At 43.1% G+C, this 23415-nt stretch overlaps 1 protein-coding gene across 1 annotated transcript in view; it reads right to left on the bottom strand.

The window, feature by feature from the left end:
- LOC311143383 (dachshund homolog 1-like) overlaps positions 1–23415 on the bottom strand; it is a gene marked incomplete at its 5' end in the record, with an annotated part of 259085 nt that overhangs the window by 10957 nt on the left and 224713 nt on the right. The window contains one exon of the mRNA XM_084179218.1: positions 15344–15489. Within this exon, the coding sequence (XP_084035344.1) occupies positions 15344–15489 (146 nt within the window). The remainder of the gene's footprint in view (positions 1–15343; positions 15490–23415) is intronic.

Raw genomic sequence — 23415 nt, 5'->3', positions numbered from 1 at the left:
AAAGAATGCTGAGTTGCATCCAAAGAACACCATACCTACTGTGAAGCATGGGGGTGGAAACATCATGCTTTGGGGCTGTTTTTCTGCAAAGGGACCAGGACGACTGATCCGTGTAAAGGAAAGAATGAATGGGGCCATGTATCATGAGATTTTGAGTGAAAACCTCCTTCCATCATCAAGGGCATTGAAGATGAAACGTGGCTCGGTCTTTCAGCATGACAATGATCCCAAACACACCGCCCGGGCAACGAAGGAGTGGCTTCGTAAGAAGCATTTCTAGGTCCTGGAGTGGCCTAGCCAGTCTCCAGATCACAACCCCATAGAAAATCTTTGGAGGGAGTTGAAAGTCCGTGTTGCCCAGCGACAGCCCCAAAACATCACTGCTCTAGAGGAGATCTGCATGGAGGAATGGGCCAAAATACCAGCAACAGTGTGTGAAAACCTTGTGAAGACTTACAGAAAACGTTTGACCTGTGTCATTGCCAACATAGGGTATATAACAAAGTATTGAGTAACTTTTGTTATTGACCAAATACTTATTTTCCACCATAATTTGCAAATAAATTCATTAAAAATCCTACAATGTGATTTTCAGGATTTTTTTTTCTCATTTTGTCTGTCATAGTTGACGTGTACCTATGATGAAAATTACAGGCCTCTCTCATCTTTTTAAGTGGGACATGCACAATTGGTGGCTGACTAAATACTTTTTTCCCCCACTGTATGTGGTTTTGCCACCTAGCTATCTTAAGATGAATGCACTAACTGTAAGTCACTCCGGATAAGAGCGTCTGCTAAATGACTAAAATGTAAAATGTAAACCTAAATCTATGAGACTTCAGACAGGGCCAGCCTACTTTCTGATCCAGAATGCAGTGATCGCCTATACCTATCTCCCGTAATAAAGCGTAGTGCGCTATGAGTAGAGTAGAGAGTAGAGTATTACTTTATTAATCCCAACTTGGGAAATTGTTTTATCACAGCATACATCATCAATGACTTACAATAACAGGACACGCAACAATGACCAACACATTATAAACAACAACAAATACAGTATTAAGACACATGAACTCCTTACTCCTGAGTGGCGCAGTGGTCTAAGGCACTGCATCGCAGTGCTAACTGTGCCACTAGAGATCCTGGTTCGAATCCAGGCTCTGTCGCAGCCGGCCGCGACCAGGAGACTAATGGGCGGCGCACAATTGGCCCAGCGTCGTCTAGGGTAGGGGAGGGAATGGCCGGCAGGTATGTAGCTCAGTTGATAGAGCATGGCGTTTGCAACGCCAGGGTTGTGGGTTCGATTCCCACGGGGGGCCAGTATAAAAAAAATAATATATGTAATCACTAACTGTAAGTCGCTCTGGATAAGAGCGTCTGCTAAATGACTAAAATGTAAAAAAAAAAAAAAAAAATGTAAACATGAAGGCAGAAATGCACCATAGTATCCATAAAAGTCTGAATCAAATGCTGTTTTCTACCCTACTCTGGGGGAAAACAAGCAACAACATTGTTAAATAGGAAGACAGTTTCTCAATTACACTCGATAAAAAGCCTCATGGCTGTGGGTAAAAATGACAGTCTAAACCTCTCTGTGGAACTTCTAGGCAGGATGAACCTGCTACTGTGTTGCATTAGAGTGCTGTGGATTGGGTGTGTGTCATTGTCCATGATCATGTGTGTTTTTGCTTGCAGCCTTTTTATGAACATGTCCTGCATTGATTCCAGGCTGCAGCCAATTGTAGCACTGGCTTTCTTGATGAATTTGTCAAACTTGTTTAAGTCCTCTTTAGCTAAATTCCCTTTCCAGCACACAATGGCATAGGTAACTACACTCGCCAGGACACTGCTATAGAACATGCAAAGCCTTTTGTCACATACATTAAAATATCTAAGCTTCCTTTAAAAGTACAGTCTGGATTGGTATTTTTTGTAAACACTGTGAGAGTTCTCCTTCCAGTTAAGTGTGTTGTACACTATTACACACAAGAGTACCATTCTCTTCACCATTAATAGAAATGGGATTAAAAACATTTTACTTTTTCTCTTAAACCTACCACTAACTCCTTGGTCTTCAGCACATTCAGGTCCAAGTAATTGGCCTCACACCATTTCACAAAGGACTCAGTTGTATCCCTGTGATGAGCATCGTCTCTTCTCATAACACAGCTTACTATAGAGGGCTTGCAGTTGCGTCACAAATCATCAAGCAAATCAAATCAAATCGTATTTGTCACACGCACCGAATACAACAGGTGTAGACTTTACAGTGAAATGCTTACTTACAAGCCCTTAACCAACAATGCAGTTTTAAGAAAAATAAGTGTTAACTAAAAACATTTTTTAAATAATAATAATAATAATAATAATAATAATAATAATAATAATAATAATAATAACAACAGTAGTCACAACAGGCGCCATGTTGGAAGACCAATCAGTCTGGTGGAAGTCCTCCAATCGTCCACATGGCTGGCTGCGTTTTGCTATCAATGGAAACTTCGGTAAGATTGCCCATTATTTCGTTTTTCTAAGGACCCAAACAACGGAGGCAGTGGGAGAACCTATTCAAGTAAGTAAATATGTTTTGAAAATTATAGCTACAGGAACTTTATGTGCAGGATAACTCAAATGAACTGCTAACATAATGTTTGCTAGCTAGCTAACAGTAACTTTACATACCTATAGCTAGCCAAGTGAATTAAATATCACCAGCTAGCTAACTTCATATTAGCTAGTTAGCTATCCTGATGTATTTATTATTGTGAATTAAAAACACAAGCTTGAAATGCATTTGTAGCTCGGTAGCTAGCTAACAGCCATGGAAGAGGGTGAAAGGATTAGCTAGCAGTTCCAGCTGTCGGAGAAGGGAGAGTAGGCTACTCCGGATAGGGCAGGTACCTTTGTGGGAGAACATTATGAAAAGATTCTCCAGTTCCAGTTCCTAGCGAGAAAAACTATGAGGACAGAGAGATATAGCAACATGATGTATGATGTAGCCTGTTTCTTTGTGATGTTTTCTGTCCTCAGATACAGAGAGCCGTGAAACCCTGTCTGCAGATGAAAAGGTCCCAATGAATAAGGGTAAATCCTTTTATACCATGGAGTATATGTGTACTTATGTTAGCAAATTAGCAAAAAGGTCACACAATGTATAAACCGGCCAGTTGTAAAGTTACTGTTAGCTAGCTAGCAAACATTACGTTAGCAGTTCATTTGAGTCAAAGAGTGTGCATAGCTGTCATCAAGGCAAAGGGTGGCTATTTGAAGAATCTCAAATATAAAATATATTTAGATTTGTTTAACACTTTATTGGTTACTACATTATTCCATATGTGTTATTTCATAGTTTTGATGTCTTCACTATTATTCTACAATGTAGAAAATAGTAAAAATAAAGAAAAACCCTTGAATGAGTAGGTGTTCTAAAATGAGTAGGTGTTCTCTTTTGACCACTAGTGTATGTGTACACTTTGAAATTATATGAAATAGTGTTGATTCTTTGAAGTCAAGTGTTTCATCTTGTTTTAATTGTTAACTTAAAACTATTATTCAAGATTAACTAGTGTCAATGTTGATTAATTACAGCTCACAATCCTGCAATAAAGAGGGGAAAGGAATATCTCTAATTTTTACCTTTTTGTTCAGTTGTACGCTCTCAATTAGTTTTATTTGATTGTCACGTTTTTTTCAGGATATCAGCCATGTGAACCCATTTTGCGGCTGATAATGGCATGCAACGCCAATGCAGCCATAGGCCTACTACAGTATGATGGCATTAGCCGTATGGGCATTTGCAATGCACCCCTTGACATTGTGCATCTGAAGCCTAACAGTGATTGTGCTGATGTTGCTTCCAGAGGCAGTTTGGAACTCTATAGTGAGTGTTGCAACTGAGGACAGACGATTTTTACACGCTACGCGCTTCAGCACTTTGTCCCGTTCTGTGAGCTTGTGTGGTCTACCACTTCGCGGCTGAGCTGTTGTTGCTCCTAGACATTTCCACCTCATAATAACAGCACTTACAGTTGACTAGGGGAATTCTAGCATGGCAGAAGTTTGACTAACTGACTTGTTGGAAAGGTGGCAACCTATGACCGTGTCACGTTGAAGGTCACTGAGCTCTTCATTAAGGCCATTCTACTGCCAATGTTTGTCTATGGTGATTGCATGGCTGTGTGCTCGATTTTATACACCTGTCAGAAACAGGTGTGGCTGAAATAACCAAATCCACTAATTTGAAGGGGTGTCCACATACAGTGCAATCGGGAAAGTATTCAGACCCCTCCCCATTTGCCACATTTTGCTACGTTACAGCCTTATTCTAAAATGGATTAAATTATTTTAGAATAGAGTGGCCAGACGGAAGCAACTTCTCAGTAAAAGGCACATGACAGCCCGCCTGGAGTTTGCCAAAAGGCACTTAAAGGACTCTCAGACCATGAGAAACAAGATTCTCTGTTCTGATGAAACCAATATTGAACTCTTTGGCCTGAATGCCAAGCGTCACGTCCGGAGGAAACCAGGCACCGCTCATCACCTGGCCAATACCATCCATACGGTGAAGCATGGTGGTGGCAGCATCATGCTGCGGGGATGTTTTTCAGGGGCAGCAACTGGGAGACTAGTCAGGATCGAGGGAAAGACGAAAGGCGCAAAGTACAGAGAGATCTTTGATGAAAACCTGCTCCAGAGCGCTCAGGACCTCAGACTGGGGTGAAGGTTCACTTTCCAACAGGACAACGACCCTAAGCACACAGCCAAGTCAATGCAGGAGTGGCTTCGGGACAAATCTCTGAATGTCCTTGAGTGGCCCAGACAGAGCCCGGACTTGAACCCAATCTAACATCTCTGGAAAGACCTGAAAACAGCTGTGCAGTGATGCTCCCCATCCAACCTGACAGAGGTTGAGAGGATCTTAAGCTTAAGCCTGATGAATTTGCTGTGTTAAATGAGGCCTCACCTCCTGGTTACACTAGTGACCATATTCCCCGTGCATCCCGCAAAGGCGGAGGTGTTGCTAACATTTACGATAGCAAATTTCAATTTACAAAAAAAAAAAATGACGTTTTCATCTTTCGAGCTTCTAGTCATGAAATCTATGCAGCCTACTCAATCACTTTTTATAGCTACTGTTTACAGGCCTCCTGGGCCATATACAGCGTTCCTCTCTGAGTTTCCTGAATTCCTATCAGACCTTGTAGTCATAGCAGATCATATTCTAATTTTTGGTGATTTTAATATTCACATGGAGAAGTCCACAGACCCACTCCAAAAGTCCTTCGGAGCCATTATCGACTCAGTGGGTTTTGTCCAACATGTCTCTGGACCTACTCACTGCCACAGTCATACTCTGGACCTAGTTTTGTCCCATGGAATAAATGTTGTAGATCTTAATGTTTTTCCACAAAATCCTGGACTATCGGACCACCATTTTATTACGTTTGCAATCGCAACAAATAATCTGCTCAGACCCCAACCAAGGAGCATCAAAAGTCGTGCTATAAATTCTCAGACAACACAAAAATTCATTGATGCCCTTCCAGACCCCTTCTGCCTACCCAAGGACGTCAGAGGACAAAAATCAGTTAACCACTTAACTGAGGAACTAAATTTAACCTTGCACAATACCCTAGATGCAGTTGCACCCCTAAAAACGAAAAACATTTGTCATAAGAAACTAGCTCCCTGGTATACAGAAAATACCCGAGCTTTGAAGCAAGCTTCCAGGAAATTGGAACGGAAATGGCGCCACACCAAACTGGAAGTCTTCCGACTAGCTTGGAAAGACAGTACCGTGCAGTACCGAAGAGCCCTCACTGCTGCTCGATCATCCTACTTTTCCAAATTAATCGAGGAAAATAAGAACAATCCAAAATTTCTTTTTGATACTGTTGCAAAGCTAACTAAAAAGCAGCATTCCCCAAGAGAGGATGGTTTTCACTTCAGCAGTGATAAATTCATGAACTTCTTTGAGGAAAAGATCATGACCATTAGAAAGCAAATTACGGACTCCTCTTTGAATCTGCGTATTCCTCCAGGGCTTAGCTGTCCTGGATCTGCACAGCTCTGCGAGGGCCTGGGATCGGGAGAGACACTTAAGTGTTTTAGTACTATATCTCTTGACACAATGATGAAAATAATCATGGCCTCTAAACCTTCAAGCTGCATACTGGATCCTATTCCTACTAAACTGCTGAAGGAGCTGCTTCCTGTGCTTGGCCCTCCTATGTTGAACATAATAAACAGCTCTCTATCCACCGGATGTGTACCAAACTCACTAAAAGTGGCAGTGATAAAGCCTCTCTTGAAAAAGCCAAACCTTGACCCGGAAAATATAAAAAACTATCGGCCAATATCGAATCTTCCATTCCTCTCAAAAATTTTAGAAAAAGCTGTTGCGCAGCAACTCACTGCCTTTCTGAAGACAAACAATGTATACGAAATGCTTCAGTCTGGTTTTAGACCCCATCATAGCACTGAGACTGCACTTGTGAAGGTGGTAAATGACCTTTTAATGGCGTCAGACCGAGGCTCTGCATCTGTCCCCGTGCTACTAGACCTTAGTGCTGCCTTTGACACCATCGATCACCACATTCTTTTGGAGAGACTGGAAACCCAAATTGGTCTACACGGACAAGTTCTGGCCTGGTTTAGATCCTACCTGTCGGAAAGATATCAGTTTGTCTCTGTGAATGGTCTGTCCTCCGACAAATCAACTGTACATTTCGGTGTTCCTCAAGGTTCCGTTTTAGGACCACTATTGTTTTCACTATATATTTTACCTCTTGGGGATGTTATTCGAAAACATAATGTTAACTTTCACTGCTATGCGGATGACACACAGCTGTACATTTCAATGAAGCATGGTGAAGCCCCAAAATTGCCCTCGCTAGAAGCCTGTGTTTCAGACATAAGGAAGTGGATGGCTGAAAACTTTTTACTTTTAAACTCGGACAAAACAGAGATGCTTGTTCTAGGTCCCAAGAAACAAAGAGATCTTCTGTTAAATCTGACAATTCATCTTGATGGTTGTAAAGTCGTCTCAAATAAAACTGTGAAGGACCTAGGCGTTACTCTTGACCCTGATCTCTCTTTTGACGAACATATCAAGACTGTTTCAAGGACAGCTTTTTTCCATCTACGTAACATTGCAAAAATCAGAAATTTTCTGTCCAAAAATGATGCAGAAAAATTAATCCATGCATTTGTTACTTCTAGATTAGACTACTGCAATGCTCTATTTTCCGGCTACCCGGATAAAGCACTAAATAAACTTCAGTTAGTGCTAAATACGGCTGCTAGAATCCTGACTAGAACCAAGAAATTTGATCATATTACTCCAGTGCTAGCTTCCCTACACTGGCTTCCTGTTAAGGCAAGGGCTGATTTCAAGGTTTTACTGTTAACCTATAAAGCGTTACATGGGCTTGCTCCTACCTATCTTTCCGAGTTGGTCCTGCCGTACATACCAATACGTACGCTACGGTCACAAGACGCAGGCCTCCTAATTGTCCCTAGAATTTCTAAGCAAACAGCGGGAGGCAGGGCTTTCTCCTATAGATCTCCATTTTTATGGAACAGTCTGCCTACCCATGTGAGAGACGCAGACTCGGTCTCAACCTTTAAGTCTTTACTGAAGACTTATCTCTTCAGTAGGTCATATGATTGAGTGTAGTCTGGCCCAGGAGTGTGAAGGTGAACGGAAAGGCTGGAGCAACGAACAGCCCTTGCTGTCTCTGCCAGGCCGGTTCCCCTCTCCACTGGGGTTCTCTGCCTCTAACCCTGTTGCAGGGGCTGAGTCACTGGCCTGCTGGTGCTCTTTCATGCCGTCCCTGGGAGGGGTACGTCAATTGAGTGGGTTGAGTTACTGACGTGATCTTCCTGTCTGGGTTGGCGACCCCCCCCCCCTTGGTTTGTGCTGTGGTGGAGACCTCTGTGGGCTATACTCGGCCTTGTCTCAGGATTGTAAGTTGGTGGTTGGGGATATCCCTCTAGTGGTGCGGGGGCTGTGCTTTGGCGGAGTGGGTGGGGTTATATCCTTCCTGTTTGGCCCTGTCCGGGGGTTTCTTCGGATGGGGCCACAGTGTCTCCGGACCGCTCCTGTCTCAGCCTCCAGTATTTATGCTGCAGTAGTTTATGTGTCGGGGGGCTGGGGTTAGTTGGTTATACCTGGAGTACTTCTCCTGTCTTATCCAGTGTCCTGTGTGAATTTAAGTATGCTCTCTCTAATTCTCTCGTTCTCTCTTTCTCTCTGAGAACCTGAGCCCTAGGACCATACGTCAGGACTACCGGGCATGATGACACCCTGCTGCCCCCAGTCCGCCTGGCCTTGCTGCTATTCCAGTTTCAACTGTTCTGCCTGCGGCTACGAAACCCCTACCTGTCCCAGACCTGCTGTTTTCAACTCTAAATGATCGGCTATGAAAAGCCAACTGAGAGACCTGAGCCCTAGGACCATACGTCGGGACTACCGGCCGTGGTGACTCCTTGCTATCCCCAGTCCGCCTGGCCTTGCTGCTATTCCAGTTTAAACTGTTCTGCCTGCGGTTATGGAACCCCTACCTGTCCCAGACCTGCTGTTTTAAACTCTAATGATCGGCTATGAAAAGCCAACTGAGATTTATTCCTGATTATTATTTGACCATGCTTGTCACTTATGAACATTTTTGAACATCTTGGCATGGTTCTGTTATAATCTCCACCCGGCACAGCCAGAAGAGGACTGGCCACCCCTCATAGCCTGGTTCCTCTCTAGGTTTCTTCCTAGGTTTTGCCTTTCTAGGGAGTTTTTCCTAGCCACCGTGCTTCTACACCTGCATTACTAGCTGTTTGGGGTTTTAGGCTGGGTTTCTGTACAGCACTTCGAGATATTAGCTGATGTAAGAAGGGCTATATAAAATAAAATTGATTGATTGATTGATCTGCAGAGAAGAATGGGAGAAACTCTCCAAATACAGGTGTGCCAAGCTTGTAGCGTTATACCCAAGAAGACTCTAGCCTGTAGCCACTGCCAAAGGTGCTTCAACAAAGTACTGAGTAAAGGGTCTGAATACTTATGTATATATCTATAACCAAACACTCATACTTTTTGGAAATAGTGACACTTAGAGGACATGATGCCACAAGAGTCGATTTCACATACTGTATACAGTGAGGGAAAAAAGTATTTGATCCCCTGCTGATTTTGTACGTTTGCCCACTGACAAAGAAATGATCAGTCTATAATTTTAATGGTAGGTTTATCTGAACAGTGAGAGACAGAATAACAACAAAAAAATCCAGAAAAACACATGTCAAAAATGTTGTAAATTGATTTGCATTTTAATGAGGGAAATAGGTATTTGACACCTCTGCAAAACATGACTTAGTACTTGGTGGCAAAACCCTTGTTGGCAATCACAGAGGTCAGATGTTTCTTGTAGTTGGCCACCAGGTTTGCACACATCTCAGGAGCGATTTTGTCCCGCTCCTCTTTGCAAATCTTCTCCAAGTCATTAAGGTTTCGAGGCTGATATTTGGCAACTCGAACCTTCAGCTCCCTCCACAGATTTTCTATGGGATTAAGGTCTGAAGACTGGCTAGGCCACTCCAGGACCTTAATGTGCTTCTTCTTGAGCCACTCCTTTGTTGCCTTGGACGTGTGTTTTGGGTCATTGTCATGCTGGAATACCCATCCACGACCCATTTTCAATGCCCTGGCTGAGGGAAGGAGGTTCTCACCCAAGATTTGATGGTACATGGCCCCGTCCATCGTCCCTTTGATGCGGTGAAGTTGTCCTGTCCCCTTAGCAGAAAGACAGTCCCAAACCATAATGTTTCCACCTCCATGTTTGACGGTGGGGATGGTGTTCTTGGGGTCATAGGCAGCATTCCTCCTCCTCCAAACACAGCGAGTTGTGTTGATGGCAAAGAGCTCGATTTTGGTCTCATCTGACCACAACACTTTCACCCAGTTCTCCTCTGAATCATTCAGATGTTCATTGGCAAACTTCAGACGGGCCTGTATATGTGCTTTCTTGAGCAGGGGGACCTTGTGGGCGCTGCAGGATTTCAGTCCTTCACGGCGTAGTGTGTTACCAATTGTTTTCCTCCCGTGTAGTTCTGGGCTGATTCCTCACCGTTCTCATGATCATTGCAACTCCACGAGGTGAGTTCTTGCATGGAGCCCCAGGCCGAGGGAGATTGACAGTTCTTTTGTGTTTCTTCCGTTTGCGAATAATCGCACCAACTGTTGTCACCTTCTCACCAAGCTGCTTGGCGATGGTCTTGTAGCCCATTCCAGCCTTGTGTAGGTCTACAATCTTGTCCCTGACATCCTTGGAGAGCTCTTTGGTCTTGGCCATGGTGGAGAGTTTGGAATCTGATTGATTGATTGCTTCTGTGGACAGGTGTCTTTTATACAGGTAACAAGCTGAGATTAGGAGCACTCCCTTTAAGAGTGTGCTCCTAATCTCAGCTCGTTACCTGTATAAAAGACACCTGGGAGCCAGAAATCTTTCTGACTGAGAGGGGTTGAAATACTTATTTTCCTCATTAAAATGCAAATCAATTTATAACATGTTTGACATGCATTTTTCTGTTGTTATTCTGTCTCTCACTGTTCAAATAAACCTACCATTAAAATTATAGACTGATAATTTCTTTGTCAGTGGGCAAACCTACAAAATCAGCAGGGGATCAAATACTTTTTTCCCTCACTGTATAGCCACCCCGCCAAATTTTTTCAGTCTATCACATTTGAATGTTGTAATCAGCCATTTCAATGTCCTTATACATAATCGAAACCTTGAGACAGGTCTCTGTGAGAACCAGAATATCAGGGCTCGTATCATGCACCCAGACATCAAGAAGGTGCAACTTTGACATCAAGCTTCACACGTTTAAGTGCAACAGCCCAAGCCCTCTACGTGATTTGAAAACCAACAGGTTCTCCATATTTGTGGAATATTAGAGTAATTGGCCAAAACTGTTGGCAGGAGTTGATGTCTCGGACACGGGCGCCTGGGTGACAGTGGACCTTAGCCGGTCCACAGTGTAGGCAGGCCAAAATCGCTCGCCATCGAGCTGCCCACAATGACGGTGGTTGTGATGGAATCCATTCCAGGAAAGCTGGTTGAGAGAATGCCAAGAGTGTGCAAAGCTGTCATCACGGTCAAGGGTGGCTACTTTGAAGAATCTCAAATCTCAAATATATTTTCATTTGTTTAACACTTTTTTGGTTACTATATGATTCCATATGTGTTATTTCATAGATTTTATGTCTTCACTATTATTCTACAATATAGAAAATAAAGAAAAACTCTGGAATGAGTAGGTGTGTCCAATCATCTGACTGGTACTGTATATATATTTTTTCAAAATCTAAATGAAAATAATTAAAATCTAAAAGATAAAATGAATCCAGAGAGCGCCCTAGATCATTGGAAAAGGCCGCACTTCATTCCCACGGTGAATGGCTAGGCCCGCTACACTATGAAACCACACACTATTGCAGAGACTTTGATATTATTGTCCGCAATTGATATGGTGAAAACAATGCGTGGGGAGGCAGAGGCACAGAAACTCACATCATTACCTTTGTCAGATAAACAATGAATGTATGCTATTGCTAGTAATCAAGATGAAACTCTGACTGAACGACTCAAAAACTCTGCAGCTTATGCTCTCCAAATGGACATTAGCTGTGAGGGCCGAGATGCCCATGCATTGACTTTTGTTCGTATACATGTCAGGGGATGCTATTCACGAAGACATATTGTTCTGTCTCACGATTCCCGAGCATGAAACGACACAGTGTGCTGTGTGGCTTTATTGACAAAAAACTGATTCCATGGGATCGAATGGTGGGCTTTTGCTCCATCTATGGCGGGACGGCGGGCAGGCCTCTGCACTCTAGTTATGAATGCGTCTCCCTCTGCCATATGGACGCATTGTATGATACACCGAGAGCAACTGGCGGCAAAAGAGCTGAGATATACTGCAGCAGGTAACTTCGATTATAAACAACATCAAACCACATCCACTGCGCACACGCCTGTTCGCATATGTGTGGAGATATGGGATCAGAGCATGACAATGTTCTATTTCACAATGAGGCTTGGTGGTTATCGAGGGGGAGTGTTGGAAAGATTTTTCGCATTGAGAGAGGAACTGTTGTCATTCACAATGGATGTAAAAAAAAACAGACTTAGTTGATTTTCTGTGTGGTGAAAAGAAAATGTGTCTCCTTGCCTGTGTAACATACATATTTGGGAAACTGAATGAACTGAACGCAAGCATGCAGGGGAAATACAAAAACATTCTACAGATGACTGACCAAAGCAGTGGATTCAGAGGAAAGAATTCTTATTGGAGAGAGTCTTTCAAAAGCGAACCATGCCCCCTTCCCTCGGCTGTGCATGTTTCTAACAGAAAACAGCATCAGTAAGTGTCACGAGTGATGACTGCTCACCTCCAATGCTTGGAAGAGCACATTGTAACCTACTTCCCAATCCGTTTGACTGGGATCCTGACTCAGTTGACAAGCCGGTAAGTGAAATCGAACAGCTGATCGAGCTGTCATGTGACCGAATGCTGCAGACAACGTCTTCACTGGTCACTATGGAGTTTTGGTTCCTGACTCAAAGGGAATACCCTGTCGTCTCCCTCTGAGCATAAATGCCACGTTCAAAACAATTGGGAACTCGGAACTGGGAACTCGGAAATCTCTGACATCCAACTTTTTTTTAAGTCATCCAACACGGAAGCATTGGAGCACTGTGGGAAGCATTGAAGTCAACATGGGCCAGCATCCCTGTGGCATGCTGTTCTGAGGGCAAACGGGGGCACAACTCAATATTAGGAAGGTGTTCCTAATGTTTTGTACAGTCAGTGTAGAGTATTCTTCTAAAGGTGTCAAGTTAGATGTTAGATACTACTGCACTGTTGGAGCTAGGAACACAAGCATTTCGCTAGGAGTGATTGAGATTGATCTGACCCCTCTTGATCATAGTGGTGAGAGGGGAGAATAGGGGGTGATCTAGCTCATCTTTGTCATGTTGAGGCCTTTTTCGATCATCTTTGACCTCTATAAGGATTTATCCAACCTCTGACACTAAACCGAAGACGATTATGATAGGAAAGATAAACAGTAAAATATCAATACAACTAGTCTCCCTAGGCAGACGGGTTGCCTCCCACATTAACAATGTTCCAGCATACACGTCTAATGTCCAGTTGGTAGTTGGAAATGGACTCACAGGAAATCCGTCCAGAGCCTTATCCGTTTGTGCCCTGGTGTAAACATCCCCACCGGATACAACATTGGTAGCTAGCTAGATAAAGAGCTCTGAGGATATTTTCAATGAGTGTATTTTGCACATGAGTAGTTTGCATGCACCATGACTGCTAAGGTTAGCATTCCACCACTGACTGGCTGTGGCTATAATTAGCCTAGCAATCTGCATCTGCATTGGGTCCGTCTCTGACGTGATTATTTTTCAAGAGCACAATTCCTGCCCACATTTTAAGCCCCACCTACCCAAACTTGTGATTTGTTGGGAGAGATGAAGAGCAAAACTCCTCATTTTTCCCAGACATATTGACATTTTTCCCAGACCTACAATCTCTGAATGATAACCACTGATATACAAACATCTTTCTCAGGCTTTTACAGCCATGCTACTCCTACTGTACAATGACTACTCATTATTATAGTCTCCATTCTGTGCAGTGTCCATTTTCACAACAATTACTCTCCAAATGCAGTGAGCTATAGCTTACTAATTGTTGGTTCCCGTGACCCCAATTTACACTAAGTTGCTTTATCTCAATTTTCTGCTCGGTTTCATTTTGTTGATTTGTATATTAATATTAAACGCCAAGATCATTTTCAGAGATGACTTCCTCGAGTTTCAGAGCTGTGTGTGTGTGTGTGTGTGTGTTGGAGCTGTGTGTGGTTTTCTAATTAACGCATAGATCAAAAGGATAACCTTGGACGACTCTGTGCTCTGATGTCCACGGTATTGGGGTATTGGAGCAGCGAGCAGGGCAGTACTGTATCCACATCATTACACTCTGATATAGAACGCCAAGGCATTCATCTCTCTGACTGCTAGTGCTGAGTGATTAACCGAAATGTCGGTTTTTAAACAACTAATTGACCGAAGTCGGTTCAATTATTTTAATTCCATTTCATTTGTTTTTTTTCTTCTTCTGTGAGCCCGATGTGCAGTTTCTCTAGAGATCAGATCAAGCCCGAACTGTGCGACGTAGTAGAGAGTTGTAGTTTTCAACAGGCCAATATTCTACATAATTTAGCGCAGAAAACATGGTGATTAACTACAATGACCATATAATCCATAACACGCCAGCCTACTTGTCCGGTCTGTGTGGAGCAGCCACGGACATGGAGAGGAGAGAACACGCGATCGAGAGGGATAGAAAGCAATTGCTTCTTGAGGTAGCTCTACCTGAAAATACTTGATCTAAGTGATTGATAACTGAAATATTTTATTAAAATCAAGTAATGTGAATAAATGATGGTTAATGGGCAGTCATGGGACTTTTATTAATAGTTTTATTCTGTGTTGTTACAGCATTCCACCCCCATAATGCATAGTGCATTTAATCTAAAATAAATAAATAATCGAAACCGAAATAGAAAAGAATATGATTATTTTAAAAATAATTTAACCGAAACCGAACCGACCTCAAAAAGCATATTCGCTCAGCACTACTGACTGCAGGGTCCCTATCCATAAAGTGTCTCAGAGCATGAGCTCTGATCTATGATCAGTTTTACTATTCAGATTACAATGAATAAGATTCTATGGAAAGGGGTGTCCTGATCCTAGATCAGAACTCCCATCCTGAGATGCTTTGTGATTTCTGGCCCTAGTCTTTACAGTTGCAGGCTAAATGGCACTCAGACAAACGGCTATACTAACTGATGTTTTCTTTACTCTATTGCGTATTAGCTAGTTTTAGTTAGTTAGCTATTTTCTATTGATTCTCTGTAGACTATTGCTAAGGTCTACCTGTATAGTATTGCTAAGGTATACCTGCATAGTATTGCAAAGGTCTACCTGTATAGTATTGGTAAGGTCTATCTGCATAGTATTGCTAAGGACTACCTGTATTGAGCATTTGTAAGGCCTACCTGTATAGTGAGGAGTATATTACTAAGGTGACTGTGAGGCTACTGTACCTGTGTGTTGTTAGCAAGAAGAGTCTATATTGGTCTGACCTAAATGCACTGTATGTTGGAAAGGGAGTATTGCCCTTACCCTTTTAATGAATAAGGCCTATAGCATACCTGTATGTTAGTGAGAAGAGTCTCTATTAGTCAGACCCACTGTACCTGTATGTTAGTGAGAAGAGTCTCTATTGACGACAGGCCGTCTGGGAACAGGAATGGCGAAGGGAAGCCAGGTGGTAGACCCTGTCCAGTCAATGACAGCCTCTCGTAGCTGTCTCTCGCCGTTGGGGTGCACATTGGATTGTCATCTAGAGTTAGACCCAAAACAAGAATACAGAACAAGTCAGGACAAGTAGGCTGCTGTGTATTCAAACAGAAGCTTGACTCTTATTAATTCACAACAGTGTTTATATAGGTACTGAACTCTACGATTCAGCCAATCAGAGCTCTCAAGTCCTCTATGATAGACAATCCAGTCCAGGGGTGAATCTCAAAAGTATTTATTTAAATCTGCGCCTCCTCAAATCACAGAAGAAGATCCGAGGTTCCTTCTTCTCCAATGTTTTTCGAGAATGAGGCGAGGAGAGAGGTCACAAGGAATCACATAAAGACTATTCAGTCCTCATTGACTAACCTACACTGTCTCTCTCAGGCTCTAAGCAAAGGGTTAACCAACATCCATCCAGGACATAAATTCAGCTTTTCCCATTGAATGGATGTAATCATGTGCATTCCCAAATAAGAAGAAGCAGGGCTACAGAGCTCCATTACCTCAGATGTTTCAGCTTCCTTTGTGTAGGCACGCACGGGTGCCTGTCAAACCTATAGGATGACATCATCCACCATTCATCACCAATAGAGGGCAGGGCCATCTGCTGTACACACTATCCATAACACACCAAAGAGAGAGAGAGAGAGCGAGAGAGAGGTGTGTGTATAGGTGCAAAAGAGAGAGGGAGAGATTGCGATAGAGAGAGAGAGCGAGAGATAGAGAGACCATCCATGTTTCTGACATTATCTCTACACTGTCAGGAAGAGGTGCCACTTTATGTTTATGTGAAAAGCCTTTAGTCAACCCCTAACAATACACACACACACACGCCTCAAAATGATATATTATGAGCCATCAATTGTCCCTGTTTACTCAATTTCTCTCAAATCCACTTTTACTATTTTAACGCTGCACCCTGGCTGTGCTCTGTGCAGGTTCCCTCTCTTCCCTCTCATCCACTATTCACACATGTTTATGTGTCAGAGTGATCCTACACAAACACAGGCAAGCTCTCTCTCCTCTCTCTCCCTCCTCACAGTCTCTCTCCCTCCTCTCTAATTTCCCTCCTCACAGTCTCTCTCTCCTCTCTCTCTCTCTTGCACTTTCTCTCTCTCCATCCTCACAGTCTCTCTCTCCTCTCTCTTTCTCTCTCTCTCTCCCTCCTCACAGTCTCTCTCCCTCCACTCCCTCTCTCCCTCCTCACAGTCTCTATCGCTTTCTCTCTCTCTCCCTCTCTCCTTCCATCAATATTCAGCCAAGTGGTAGGAACAGCTGGTCGGCCATTAATTAGTTTAAAGTATTTATTTCACCCATCCTCAGAGCAGATTGAGCCAAAACATTGGAGATTATTTCGAGCATCTGCAAATGCCCTGGAAACATGTACTCACTGGCAGGCAGCAGAGTGTTAGAGTGCTAGGATCCACAGTTTAGAGTTTGTAATTTGGAATACATTTATTATTTATTTTTCTGGAGAGGGAAAAAGAGAGTGGAGTATGCAATGTTGGTCCGTGGGGGATGTCAACAACCTTTTTCCTTCTTTTTTCCTCCTCTCTTTTTTAAAAATCTTTTCATTCCTGTTGATTAATTAGAATGGATGGATGCAGACTTTCGGAATGGCGACTGACTGAAGCCGATGTGAGGAGAGAGCTCCCGAGTTATTTATTTTTTATATGTCTAAATACGCCATTAAATGAACATTTTACTGCATATTGCAGATTTAATAAGTGAATGACAGATTCTAAATGATGTCTGGCAAAAATAAAGTGAAGGGGAAATCAGGAACTTTAGGTAGCAACTCCCCACAAAATCAGCCAACAATTGCGGCAGCGACTACCCCCAGCAAAGACAACTTGACCATCTCCTCCCTGGTTGCCGAATTGGAGAAGAACCATGCTGCCCTCTTATCTGAGATGGCAACCTCGCTAACAATGTCCCTCTCGCCCATACAATCATTGCTGGACGCGGTTTGTCTGACAGTGGAATCATATGGCCCTCGTCTGACTGACGTAAAGACAGCTCTTTCTGACCATAGTGACAGGCTGACCACCCTCGAGGCCAGAGTGATTGTGCTCCATCATAAAAGACCAAATGGACAACCTCGAGAATCGCTCTCGTTGCAATAACTTGTGAGTGGTAGGACTCCCTGAGGGCTGTGAGGGACGCTCTGCAAGAGAGTTCATGTCAAAGTTTGGGAAATATTGGCCGATGATACGTTCGCAACACCACCAGAGCTGGACAGAGTGCACCACACACTGAGAGATAGGCTGGCGGAGGGTGAGTGACCACATCCAATGCTAATGCGATTTCTCCGCTACTAGGAGAAGGAACGAGTGCTGGATTTAGCAAGGAACTTTTCTATCAGGGAAAGAAGATTTTCATATTCCAGGACCTGAGCACTCAACTCACCAAGAAACGTGCCACTTTCAAGTCAATTAAATTAAAGTTGTATCAGAAGGGCATCAAGTTTACACTTCGCCTTAGCTGCATTTTTACTACCAGGACATGGAGCACAAGTTCAACACAGCAGCAGAGGCTGAGTCCTTTTACAACCAGCACATCAGTTCAGCTAAGTGATATGTGAACTGTCCCACTATGTGAAAATATTGAACAACATGTGCAGCACACTGGATTCTTTTGGACATACCCTACTGACTTTTTATTTTACCCCCGGGAATGTAGTAACAGCTCTAGCACTGCGATGCAGTGCCTTAGAATGCTGCGCCACTCGGGAGGCCCAAACTGCGCTTCTTAACACACCGCCCACTTAACCCAGAAGCCAGCCGCACCAACGTGTTGGAGGAAACACTGTTCAACTGACGACTGAATCGGCATGCAGGCGCCCAGCCCACCACAAGGAGTCGCTAGAGCACGACGAGCCAAGTAAAGCCCCCCTGGCCAAACCCTCCCCTAACCCGGACGACTTGGGCCAATTGTGTGCCGCCCTATGGGACTCCCGTTCACGGCCGGTTGTGACGCAGCCTGGGATCGAACCCAGGTCTGTAGTGACACCTTAAGCACTGTGACACAGTGCCTTAGACTGCTGCGCCACTCTGGAGGCCCTCATACTGACCCTTTCAATAGCCAACTGGCTGGACACATGAAACTCTGATTTTGTTATGGCTAAACAGGCGACACTTATTTGCTTAGTATAACCGTGTTCCCCACGCATTTGGAGTTGGAATGTCAACGGACTGTGAATTTAAACGTCACGCAAGCCTTACCGTGTGTTCATATCGACCTCATTAAAGACCATATTGACAGTGTACATAACTTTCCATTCCTGTTTAATTCGTCTCCAACTAGTTGGATTGCCAAGGACTGAGCAATGATGGCATCTCTTTTCGCTTCATTTCTGTCTGATCATTCCACTCACTCAAGAACTGATCGCTTGCGTGAATTCAAAGCTAAGGTAAAGTGTAGCCAACATTTATGTTACATCCATTAATATATTTACTTATACTATGGGAACGTTTTCCTTTATCTGTTTTGGTGTCGGTTGGTTGGCTAATGTATGTAACTATCCTACCCGTTTAACCATTCAACTTCTACTGTGTCTTCAGTTTCGTTTTCTTTTGGGGGAAGTGTAAGTAACCTGTGACTGTATTCTCTTCACTGACACGTGAGCTAAATGGTATGGCTCAAACACAAACATAAGCAGGTCGCTTTTCTGCATAGTGTTCTGATTCGATTTTCATTCACAGCCACTGGCGGTCCAATGCCCAGGAACCTATCCCTGCCTCTTCTAGCTTCTATGGGCTCTGTATGTGGGTGTGTGCACTGTCTTTGCATTTCTCCTACAAACTAAAGTATGAGGGTTGTATCTACGATCAATCCTTTTAACCCTCTTTACGTTTAAGGAAAAAGGCACAGTTCACTTCAACATAGGTCCTCTATTATACCAATGGCCGCTACGTAATAGTAACTGGCACACTTTGGCAAACCCCAGTCGTTCTTGTATGTGTGTACTCCCCAAACTGCGATGAAATCAACTTTATGAAGAAACTGTTCTCCTCACTCAACAATCTAAACACACACTATTTTATATTTGGTGGTGACCTGAACTGTGTCATGGACCCCTGACTGGATAGATCCAGTTCTAGAGCTATCTTACCCTCAAAAATGTCTCAAGCTTTATCCTCTTTTATGGATCAGTGTGGCTGTATTGACCTATGGAGATTCTTGCATCCTGTAGACAAACAATATTCTTTTTTCTCTCATCTTCACCACTCTTACTCCCGTATAGATAATGTTTTCACAGACAAAGCTATTCTCCCCTCTATAGACTCAATTGAATATTCTGCCATTGTCATTTCAGACCACTCCTGTGATTCTTGACTTCTCCTTTAAGTCTAAGCCCAGAGATAACCGATTCTGGAGGCTTGATTCATCACTATTGTCTGATTCTGGCTTTTGTACCCTCATATCCCAAGCAATTTATGATTTTCTGGAGACCAACGGAACATTTGATGCTTCTCCCTCCCTCCTTTGAGAAACCCTTAAAGCTTATCTCACGGGTAAAATAATTTCATACACTGCTCATGCAAATAGAATTCGCAAGAAGTGCCAGCAGGAACTAATTGATACTATAGCAGACCTGGACTATATATTCTACAACACCATCCCCAGAGCTTTATAAGGACAGCCTATGTCTACAGACAGAGTGTAATGTCATATCCACCAAGGATGCAGAACAACTATTGCTTAAGACACGTGGCTCTCTTTATGAACATGGAGACAAGCCGCCTTCTAGCCAATCAGTTGAAGAGCAAATCAGCCTCACAATTAATACCTCAAATTTGCCATGGCTCGAACAACATCACAACAGACATTGCTCAAATGAATGAGGCCTTCATGTCATTTATTCCCAACTATATACATCTGAGTCACTGAACGACAACTCTCTAATGTCTAACTTCTTCTTAAACCAGGACATTCCAAAAATATCCTCTGACAGTGGTAGGCACATGGACTCACCATTGAAGCCTAGTGAAATCACAGAAGTCATCATGCTAATGCAGAGTGGGAAGTCCCCAGGGCCAGATGGCTACCCCGAATAATTTATAAAGACATTTTCTGAACAACTAACCCCTCTGCTATTAAAAATGCTTGAGGACTCACTCCAGCAAGGTTCACTACCTACTACTCTTACTCAGGCTTCAATCTCTTTAACATTGAAGAAAGACAAAGATCCAACCAACTGCTCTTCATTCCGCCCGATCTCTCTCCTTAACGTGGATGTAAAAATTCTGGAAAAGGTGCTTGCTTGTAGATTAGAGACTGTCCTACCCACTGTGATATCAGAGGACCAAATAGGGTTTACAAGGACCGTCATTCCTTCTGAAATATTCAGAGACTTCTTAGTATCATTCACTCTTCAGCTTGTCCAACCAAATCTGAAGTGTTAGATTCTCTTGATGCGAGAATGCCTTCGATAGAGTAGAATGAGACTTTCTGTTCTATACAATTAAACAACTTGGGGGGGGCAAACCACCAAGAATTCGTAAAAAAGACAGAGATCACACAGTGCACTGGTCCTACCAAATGTTGTATGCTATTACTGGGCAGCCCATTTACACTTAATTACTCTGCGATCCAGGGAGTAGTTGGTGCCAACTGAAGGCTAGATCCTGTTGCTCATCCTCCCTTCAAGCCCCTGTTTGTAGCAATCTTCCACTTTTACCCTCTCTGTACTCTTCCAATCCGATTGTTATCTCCACTATGGAAATCTGGCTACAAATCCGACATCACTTTAAATGAACCTCACTCTCCCTATCAGCACCCATTTGTAATAACCATTTATTTGCACCTGCCAAACATCTTTTTTGTACCCCTTTTTCTCCCCAATTTCGTGATATCCAATTGGTAGTTACAGGTCTTGTCCCATCACTGCAACTCCTGAGCGGACTCGGGAGAGGTGAAGGTCGAGAGCCATGCGTCCTCCAAAACATGACCCTGCCAAGCCACGCTGCTTCTTGACACACTGCTCGCTTAACCCGGAAGCCAGCCTCACCAATGTGTCGGAGGAAACACTGTACAGCTGGTGACCGAAGCCAGCGTGCATGCGCCGGGCCGCCACAAGGAGTCGCTAGAGCGTGATGGGACAAGGACATCCCAGCCGGCCAAACCCTCCCCTAAGCCGGACGACACCGGGCCAATTGTGCGCCGCCTCATGGGTCTCCCGGTCGCAGCCGGCTGCGACACAGCCCGGGATTGAACCCAGATCTGTAGTGACGCATCTAGCACTGATCAGTGCCTTAGATATTTTCAAGAGACTGATTAGTTCCTTAGATATTTTCAAGTCCGTCACTTTGGTCAATCCCACTCTTCTACATTCCCAAGACTTCTGCCTGCTTATGGTATTGACTGTTTTGCCTGATGTGGCTAAAATGCCAAAGGGTCACGTATAATTTCTTTATGACTTCTTATTGCCAGGAAATATTCCAGCTCTCTGCAAAACGGATTGGGAAGCAGAACTAGGGGTTTCATTTTCTGATCAATGGTGGACAGAAGCACTGGAGAAAGTCAATTCTTCCTCCTCCTGTGCAAGGCTCAGCCTGATTCAATGTAATGTCCTCCACAGGATACATTTTACCAAGACCAAACTAGCCAAGATTATCCCAGAAGTGGTAGACTCTTGCGATAGATGCTCTCAATCATCAGCTAACTTGGCCCATATGCTATGGTCATGCCCATGTTGGCGGACTTCTGGACATCGTTCTTTGGTACAATCTCTGAGGTATTGGAGATTACTATAGTTCCATCTCCTCATGTCGCTATCTTTGGGATTGCTGAGGAAGGTGTGAATCTCACAAATAAACAGACTGGTAAATCTCCTTTGCCTCCTTGACTGCTTGTTGTAAAATACTCCTGCTTTCGAAAGCCCAATCACTCCCATCAGCCATGTCTTGGATACGGGATGTTATGCTTTTTCTAAACTTTGAAAAAATACAGTTTAGTCATTTAGCAGACACTCTTATCCAGAGCGACTTACAGTTAAGTGAGTGCATACATTTTCATACTGGCCCCCCGTGGGAATCGAACCCACAACCCTGGCGTTGCAAACACCATGCTCTACCAACTGAGCTACATCCCTGCTGGCCATTCCCTCCCCTACCCTGGACGACGCTGGCTAATTGTGCGCTGGCTACGACAGAGTCTGGATTTGAACCAGGATCTCTAGTGGCACAGCTAGCACTGCGATGCAGTGCCTTAAACCACTGCGCCACTCGGGAGAGGTTTTCTATTAGGGGTGTATGTAGAGAATGTTTTTACATATTGGCAACCAGGATATCATTGATTTTCTGTTCTCCTTCCTCTACCTATTATGAAATCCTTTTTATTTTTATTCTATATACACACATTTGTTATTATCCAACTGGTAATGTATTTCAACTGCTAAGTATGTGTAATATGGTGTCTGCAAACTGTAACATATTTGTAATAAGGTGTTTCTAAAAGTCATGCACAATTTAGACATATTTTATTACTATTTCTATTATTATTTTATTATTATTGTTGTTATTATTATAACAATTACTATTTTTATTTATATTTTCTGTTCCTCTGTGATTTTAAGGGTGAGGGGGAGTTGGAGGCATTGGGAAGGGTGGGGGGAGGTTTGGAGGATCAATAGGGAATGTTCTGAAGGGATAAAAAAATTAAAAAATAAAAGCAACGTGATCGTGCAAAGTATTGTATGTTTATTTTTATGTTTCTTCAATGAAATATTATTTTTTTAAAGAATGGATGAATGCCTAATGAATTTAAATTTGTTAATACATTATCTTCATAAAACAATTATGAATCGCCTACTTTTAAGAAGTCACTTCTGTGGTAATTTGTTGTTGTTTGTGTTTTTACTGCTTTCTTGTGGAGTAGGTGAGCATATGAAAAAAGTATATCCTGTCTAACAAGAACTACAGTGAGCGATTCATTTTAAGCAAGAAATACACTAAAATGTTTT

The sequence above is a fragment of the Coregonus lavaretus genome, assembly GCF_964263955.1.
Source record: "Coregonus lavaretus genome assembly, chromosome: 16".
In the NCBI taxonomy this organism is placed as follows: domain Eukaryota; kingdom Metazoa; phylum Chordata; class Actinopteri; order Salmoniformes; family Salmonidae; genus Coregonus; species Coregonus lavaretus.
The sequence above is the reverse complement of the archived record's forward strand: the minus strand, read 5'-3'. Positions and strand labels throughout refer to the sequence as shown.